Source organism: Eimeria acervulina, genomic scaffold, assembly GCF_000499425.1.
Source record: "Eimeria acervulina Houghton genomic scaffold, Eah_scaff924, whole genome shotgun sequence".
NCBI lineage: Eukaryota > Apicomplexa > Conoidasida > Eucoccidiorida > Eimeriidae > Eimeria > Eimeria acervulina.
In genome coordinates this window covers 2501-10467 of record NW_013547074.1, presented here as the reverse complement: position 1 = coordinate 10467, position 7967 = coordinate 2501, and the positions used below count along the sequence as shown (strand labels likewise).

At 55.5% G+C, this 7967-nt stretch overlaps 1 protein-coding gene across 1 annotated transcript in view; it reads right to left on the bottom strand.

The window, feature by feature from the left end:
• Positions 1-1168: 1168 nt before the first annotated feature.
• EAH_00052180 (microneme protein, putative) overlaps positions 1169-7967 on the bottom strand; it is a gene marked incomplete at both ends in the record, with an annotated part of 9299 nt that continues 2500 nt past the window's right edge. The window contains 11 exons of the mRNA XM_013391169.1: positions 1169-2497; positions 2692-2772; positions 2885-2950; positions 3152-3295; positions 3432-3560; positions 3785-3852; positions 4046-4430; positions 4700-5203; positions 5381-6028; positions 6138-7067; positions 7267-7967. The exon at positions 7267-7967 is cut by the window's right edge and continues 884 nt beyond it. Of these exons, the coding sequence (XP_013246623.1) occupies positions 1169-2497; positions 2692-2772; positions 2885-2950; positions 3152-3295; positions 3432-3560; positions 3785-3852; positions 4046-4430; positions 4700-5203; positions 5381-6028; positions 6138-7067; positions 7267-7967 (4985 nt within the window). The remainder of the gene's footprint in view (positions 2498-2691; positions 2773-2884; positions 2951-3151; positions 3296-3431; positions 3561-3784; positions 3853-4045; positions 4431-4699; positions 5204-5380; positions 6029-6137; positions 7068-7266) is intronic.

The following is a 7967-nucleotide window of genomic DNA, read 5'->3' as shown; positions in this document are numbered from 1 at the left end:
AAATTAATTCAAAAACAAAACTAAAAATACAAAAACGAAGAAATTTAATGCATTTTTCATGCAACAACTGCAGCAGCAACAGCAGCAGCAACAGCATCGAGGCCGACGCGGTGTACAGGCAGCTCCGATTCGGCTCGCCGTCTGGGGTGTATAGGCAGCTCGTTAGCATAGGTATACTGCAGAAATTCAGTTTTTAAGGATGAAATTCAATAAATTAGAATAAAAAACAATTAAATTTTAATATTTAATTATATTAAAATAATTATACTAAAAAAATAAACCCCAGAAGACCCCAACCCCGGACGGACCAGTCCCGGTTTGGTCTCCAAACCCTAAACCCTAAACCCTAAACCCTAAACCCTAAACCCTAAACCCTAAACCCTAAGCCCTGATGTTTTTTTGTATTTTGCTTTTATTTGAATCCTTTTCCTTCTGATTTTTTGGAGGTTTAGGGGGGAAATACCCTCACCAGCGCAGTCTCTTGTAACGATCACGCTCATGCCCTAAACCCTAAACCCTAAACCCTAACCACCAAACCCTCAACCCTAAGTATAGAAGAGCATTGACTACAATCTTCAGAGCTGCTGATGCGACAAACAGTGTATAGGCTACCTCATGCTAACGTTCTCTGTGCTGCTGCTACTTTAGCCGTTGCTGCTGCTGCATTTGCTGCAGCTTTTGCTGCTGCTGCTGCTGCTTCCGCTGCAACTCTTTTGTGTCTAGTTCGTGCACAAAACGCACTCAACGCTTAGAAAGCAGCAGGGAGGGCTTCGCCTGGGTGCTGCAGTTCAGGTGTATATACACCTCAGCCCTGGGTTTCAACGCTGCAACGGGCCCCGTCGATGCAGCAGCAGCAGCTGCAGCTGCAGCTGCTGCAGTTGAAGCTGCTGCAGCAGTGACGTGCGCATTTACGGGGCTTTCTATGCAGATAGAACGACCAAAAAAGAAAGCAGATAGCTGCTGCTGTTGTGCTGCTTGTACTGCTGCTGTTGCTGCTGCTGTTGCTGCTGTGCTGCTGCTGCAGCACAACCAAAAGTATAAAAGAGGAGCAGTTAGGGTTTAGGGTTTCAAACGCTGCATCTTTTGCACCGCAAACCCTAAACCCCTGCGCTCTCAGCGCTCTCAGCAGCAGCAGCTGCTGCTGCTGCTACCGGTGCGGGTGCGGCCACTAAGATTGCGGTTTCACGCCTGTGTTGCTGCTGCTGCTGCTGCTGCTGTTGCTGCTGTTGCTTGCTCTGGCTAGCCTGCGGTGGTGTATGTACAGCTCCCACTGGCGCTTAAAGTGTTCAAACTCAATTTGCTGCTGCGGGGTTAGGGTTGAGGGATCGACTGCAGAGATTGCTGCGTAATACTCAGCAAACTCAGCCTCTTCATCTTGCTGCTGCTGCTGCTGCTGCTGCTGCTGCTGCTGAGCCTGCTGCTGCTGATCGTACGGCTGCTGCGGCTGCTGCTGCGGTTGATGCTGCAGCTGCTGCTGATGATTGTACGGCTGCTGCTGCTGCTGAGGCTGCTGCTGCTCGTATGGCTGCTTCTGCAGCTGCTGCAGCCGCTGCTGATCGTAGACCTGCTGCTGCTGCGGCTGATGCTGATGCAGTAGTTCCTGCTGCGGTTCATAAGCCTGCCGGTCGTGCTGCTGCTCCTCTCTGAAAGTGTGCTGTTGCTGCTGCTGCTGCTGCTGTTTGTAATTCAGATGGTGCTGCAGTTGCTGCTGCTGCAGTCGCTCTTCCTCCCGCTGCTGCCAATGTGCCCACTCCATCTGTTGCTGCTGTGGCTGTTGCTGCTGCTGTTGCTGTTGCTGTTGCTGCTGCTGCTGCTGCTGCGCAGTGAGTTGCTGCTGAGACCCGTCAAGCCTACCCTTTTCCTCGTGGTCTGCTGCTGCTGCGGCAGCTTGTGTTGCTGCTGCCGCAGCTGCTCCAGCTGCTGCTGCTGCTGCTGCTGCTGTCTTTGTCTTTTCTGTCGCATGCGAATAGCTACAGGCCCCGTTGGTAATGTATGTGCTGCTGCTGCTAGGATGGCCGCTGCCTGCTGCTGCTCCTGCTGCTGCAGCTCCTGCTGCTGCACCTGCTGCTGCACCTGCTGCCGCAGCAGCTGTAGTACTAGGGACTGCCTGCATAGTCAGAGACCCTTGTTGTTGCTGCTGCTGCTGCTGCTGCTGCTGTTGCTGCTGCTGCTGTTGCTGCTGCTGCTGTTGCTGCTGCTGCTGCATCGACCGAGGATCCCAGCCCCAGCGAGTTGTTGCTTCTGCTTCTGCTGCTGCTGTTGCTGTTGCTGCTGCTGCTCTATTTACCGTTCCTGCTAGCCCATCGGGAGCAGCAGCAGCAGCGCCAGTAGCAGCAGCAGCATCCGCCGCACCCGTAGCATCAGCATCAGCATCAGCATCAGCAGCAGCAGCAGCAGCAGTTGCGGTGTACAGACAGGGGGCCTCAGTCAGTGGACACATATACTGCAGCGACTCCGGTAGACGTGCAGCAATTAACTCGAGCAAGGCGAGTAGCTCCTGCAAACCCCAAACCCTAAACCCTAAACCCTAAACCCTAAACCCTAAACCCTAACCACTGGTTCTTTAGCAGGGGCTGGAAGAAAGACGCAAAGGTAAAGAGGCTGTCGTGAGGGTTTGCGCTCTGCTGCTGCTTGAAGCTTGTCTCCGAGGGTTTAGGGTTTACAGTCTAGGGTTTAGGGTTTAGGGTTTACCGCGAGCTGCTCGTTTGCTGCTTGCAGCTGACTGTCGCGCATTGCAAGAGCTGCTGAAATGCGCCGGACTTCTTGCTGCAGCTGCAGAGACACCCAAACCCTAAACCCTAAACCCTAAGCCCTAAACCCTCAACCCTAAACCCTCCGCAGTATGTTCGAAACCCTAAACCCTAAACCCTAAACCCTAGCTTACGTCAGTCGCGGGCTTCTCCACTGCCTCGAGTTGCGCCTGAAGAACTGCGACCTGCTCTCCACGCTCCTGTACATCTCAAACCCTAAACCCTAAACCCTAAACCCTAAACCCCAAACCCTAAACCCTAAACCCTAAGTTCGAGACCGTAAACCCTAGACGGGTCTGCCTAGTAATTGGGCGTTCTCATTGATTGCCCTCGTGCTGCAGCGCGTGCAGGTCCCCGCTGCTGGTTAGGGTTTAGGGTTTAGGGTTTGGGAGTAGGCGGACCTTTGCTGCTGCTTCTTGCTGCAGTGTCTCCAGCAGCAACGCGTTTAGCTGTGCCTTTGTTTCTGAGGCTTCTCGCGAGAGCAGCAGCCGTTCTGCTGCTGCTCTTGATGCTGCTGCTGCTCGTCCTTGCTGCAGCTGCTGCACCTGAATATCAAACCCTACACCCTAAACCCCAAACCCTAAACCCTAAACCCTAATCCCTAAACAGCCACGGAATCTCCGCAACAGGGCCAAGGCCCCGCACTACGCTAGGGTTTAGGGTTTAGGGTTTAGGGTTTACCTCTTTCCCTAGCGTCGCTGTCTCTGCTGCCAGAGCAGCAAACAACTCAGGTGCTGCTGCCTGCTGCAGCAGCGCAGAGTGTCTCTCAGCAGCAGCAAGACTGTACCGGAGAGATTCAATGCTTTCTTGCTGCACCGCAAACCCTAAACCCTAAAGCCTAAACCCTAAACCCTAGGCCTGACGCGATAAGCCCTAAGCCAATACACTCTGGGCTATATAAACCCTAAGCCCTAAACCCTAAACCCTAAACCCTAACTTCCAATCGTTCTCTGGAGCCCCAGGGAAATCAGCCCGTCTTGCAAGGGGATTAGGGTTTAGAGATTAGGGTTTAGGGTTTAGGGTTTAGGGTTTACCTGCCAGCGAATAACGCGTCTAGCTTGCAACAGAAGAGACGCTTCTGGGGCTTGGGGAGGCACAGAGGCTGTAGCAGCAAAGCGCAAACCCTAAACCCTAAACCCTAAACCCTAAACCCTAAACCTCTTGACCTCTCGACCGTATTGAACTGTTACTGCGGAGCCTAGGGTTTAGGGTTTAGGGTTTAGGTCTACAAACACCTACGCCGCTACTGCCCAGGGCTTAGCATTAGGGTTTAGGGTTTAGGGTTTAGGGTTTACTGCATCTAGCTAGGAAGACCTTCACAAGTTGTCGAGGGCCCCGCACCGCCAGCAGCCGCAGCAGACCCACAGCAGCAGCAGGCAAAAGCAGCAGCGCCTTTTGCTGCTGCTGCTGCTGCTGCTGCAGTTGCTTCTGTTGCTGCTGCTTTTGCTGCTGTTGCAGCTGGTGCTGCTGCTGCTGCACTTGCTTCTGTTGCTGCTGATGCTGCAGGTATACCGTGAGGCATTTTTGATTAAAGAGAGGGGGGTAAGCAGCAGCAGGAGCAGCAGCAGCAGGAGCAGCAGCAGCAGCAGCAAGAGGGTTTTGCGTGTCTGCTGCCGAGGGTTTACAGAGACAAAACGAAGAGAAGAGCAAACGCAGCAAACCGCCTAAACACCCACCAGCCTGCATGCACACAAACCCTCATCAATGCATGCTGCTGCTGCTGCTGCTTCTGTTGCTGCTGGTGCTGCTGCTGCTGCTGCTGCTGTTGTTGTTGTTGCTGCTGCTGCTGTTGCTGCTTCTGTTGCTGTGCCTACTGCTGTTGCTAAACATCTTCCTCTCAAACATCTGCGGTTCTGTAGTTAGGGTTTAGGGTTTAGGGTTTAGGGTTTAGGGTTTACGGTTGTTTGAAGTAGCTGTGAGAAGCGCTCGCAAAACCCCTCAATACCAACCGTAGTCAGCAAGGCTTCAGCAACGTTGCTGCTGCTGCTGCTGCTCTTGTTGCTGCTGTTGCTGCTGCTGCTGCTGCTGCTGTTAGCAGCAGCGGAGGGTTGCTGCTCATCGGCAGCTGCAAGGGCCTCTTGCTGCCGAAGGACTTCAATGGATTGCTGCAGCAGCACCGCAGCAAAGCCGCGCAGCAGCACCTGCTGCTGCAGCTCCTCGTCCTGCTGCTGCTGCTGCTGTTCATGCTGCAGCAGCCGCACAAGGGAGACAACACCAAGGGGAGACAGCAGCAACGAAGCCAGAGGGGCCTGAGCTGCTGAGGCGAAGTCAGCGGTTGCTGCTGCTGCTGCTGCTGCATCTCCTTCAACCGGCTGGAGCTTGCCGCTGCTGCCACTGCTGCTGCTGCTGCTGCTGCTGCTCAAAAGATCAGCAGCAGGGAGTGCAATGCATGGAGGAGACAGGACAGACAGCAGCAAAGCCAGCAGCCCCGCTGCACACCACGCGGCGGCTTGCTGCAGCAGCACATCACACCCCTAAACCCTAAACCCTAAACCCTAAACCCTAAACCCTAAACCCTGAATCCAGTGGAGCACAGCCATAAACCACGATGGGGCTGGTGCTGTGGAAGTGAAAGGCAAGAAGAGACGAAGTCGGAAGGGTTTAGGGTTTAGGGTTTAGGGTTTACAGACTCGGGAGTTCGGAGCCTCTAAAGTTAGGGCATGCAAAAGCTTCGGTAGAAGGCGAGTAGCTGCTTGCTGCAGCAGCGGCTCCTGCTGCTGCTGCTGCTGCTCCTCCCCCATCATACAGACGGGTTGCTGCAGCAGATGCTGCAGCAGAGGAAGGTTGTTGTGTACAGTAGACAGCAGCAGCTGCAGCACAGCACGAGCCTGCAGCAGGCGCTGCTGCAGCAGTGCATCAGCAGCACTTCCTGCTGCTGCTGCTGCCGCTGCTGCTGAGTTGGCTGCGAAGCCACTGAAGCTGCTGCTGTCCTTGCTGCTGGCTGCTGCGAGAACTGCTGCTGCTGCGGTGCCCTCGGCTGCAGCAGCAGCAGCAGCAGCAAACCCTGCCAGCCAGTGCAAGAGAGCAGCAATACGGAGGCCTGCAGGAACCACCTGCTGCTGCTGCTGCTGCTGCAGCTGCTGCTGCTGCTGCTCCGACATCTTCACCAGCGGCAGCAGCAAAGGCGTCGATATTAAAGCCATGCTCATCACAGCGCCTTCACCGTGCTGCTGCTGCTGCTGCTGCTGCTGCAGCTGCTGCTGCAGGGAATTGCTGCCAAGAGCAGCAAGAATTTGCTCCAGCAGCTGTTGCTGCAGCGGCGAGTTGCCTGCGAGGAGCTGCAGGACAGACAGCAGCAGCAGCAGCAGGAACCGCTAAACCCTAAACCCTATACCCTGACGTCTAAACCCTAAACCCTTAACCCAAAACCCTAAACCCTAGACGTACAAGGTCTATTGAGGCCAGCAGCATTTGCTGCAGCTCAGCATCTCCCGACGATACAAGTGCTGCATGCACCAACCATGATAGAGGGTCCAGTTGCTGCTGCTGCTGCTGCTGCTGCAGCTGCTGCTGCGCTGCAGCTAAAGCAGCAGCACCAGCAGCAGCACCTGCCCCTCTGGCAGCAGAAACAAGCAGAGCCAACGTCTCCCCAAGGATATGTTTTGCTGCATCGCAGTGCAGCAGGAGTTGCTGCTGCTGCTGTTGCAGCTGCGCGTCGTGCTGCTGCGGATCCTGGTGCTGATGCTGCTGCAGTTGCTGCTGCAGCTGCTGCAGTGCAGCAGCACACTCAGCAGCAAACTTGCAGCAAGTAGCGGGCAGATCGCAACGCAGCAGCGCCAAACAATTACGTATAAATTCTGCAGTGCTGCTGCCTTCTTGTCTTGCTGCTGCTGCTGTTGCTGCTGCTGCTGCTGATGCTGCAGTCTGCCCCGCGAGCCCATCGTCTTTAGCTTCACTGGATGCAACAAACTGCTGCAGCAGCAGCAGCAGCAGCTTCGTCGCCTTGCAGATACTCTCTAGCCCGCTACGTCTGCTGCTGCTGCTGCTGCTAGGGTGCTGCTTCTCTGGGGTTGCTGCTGCGCTTGATAGAGTGTCTCCTACCACCAGCCGCTGCAGCTCGCTGAGAAGCTGCTGTAGCAGCTGCTGCTGCAGGAAGTGCAGCAGCAGCACCAGCTGCTGCAGCAGCTGAGCTTCGCGCATATACTTCCGCCCGTGTTCATCTGCTGCTAGCAGCAGCAAACAACGCAGCGCTGCGAGAGCCTGGGATGATGCAGCATCAAGAGAGCAGCTGCTGCTGTCTTCAGCTGCAGCAGCAGCAGCAGCAGCAGAGTAGTTCAGCTCCAGCGATAATACTCTCAACAAAGCCTCAAGCCCACCCTGCAACAGCAGCAGCAGCAGCAGCAGCAGGACAAGCAGCAGCAGCAGCACTTATCTTGCTTTTGCAACAGCCTACACACCTCAGGAAACCCTAAACCCTAAACCCTAAACCCTAACTCTCGACCTCGCGAAGAGGCATGGCGACTGGTGGGCTTTACGTTTTAGGGTTTAGGGTTTAGGGTTTAGGGTTTTGCTTTACCTGTATCGTGCATGCAGTCCTCATAGGGGGGGAGAGCAGCAGCAGCAGCTGCAGCAGCTGCAGCGCGTGCACACGCAGAGCTTCTGCTGCTGCTCCGTCTGCAGCAAGTGCTGTTGTTAGCTGCTGCATGCAGCAGCCTCCTTCAGAGCAAGCAGCAGCAATTGCTGCTGCTACGCTATCTCCTGCTCCCCGTCCCTTCTGCTGCTGCTGCTGCTGCTGAGTGTAGTGCTCCAGGCTGCTGCTGTACAGCAGCAGCCGCCGCAGCAGCAGCAAGCAATCGACCTCCAGCTCTGCGCTACTAAGCTGCAGCAGCCTGACGATGGTTTCCCCGCCTCCTGTGCTGCAGCAGACGCGCTGCAGCAGCAGCAAATGCGCTGCTGCTGCTGCTGCTGTTGCTGCTGCGGTTTGCTTGTCGCTCGACGCAAACGCAGCAGCAGCAGCAGCCCCTCCAGGAGCCCCAGCAGCAGCAGCAGCAGCAGCAGCAGCTTCCAGCCGTAACAGTCTTCCTGCAGTGCTCTCTGCTGCTGCCCCGTTGCTGCTGCTGCTGTTGCTGTTGCTGCTGCAGCTGTCTGCTGCTGCTAACGCAGCAGCTGCTGCTGCAGCTGGAGGCTGCTGCAACGCAGCAAAGACATGCAACTCTTCAGGAGTTTCGTACGCGCTCGTCCAGTCTGCTGCTGCTGCTGCAGTTGCTGCTGCTGCTG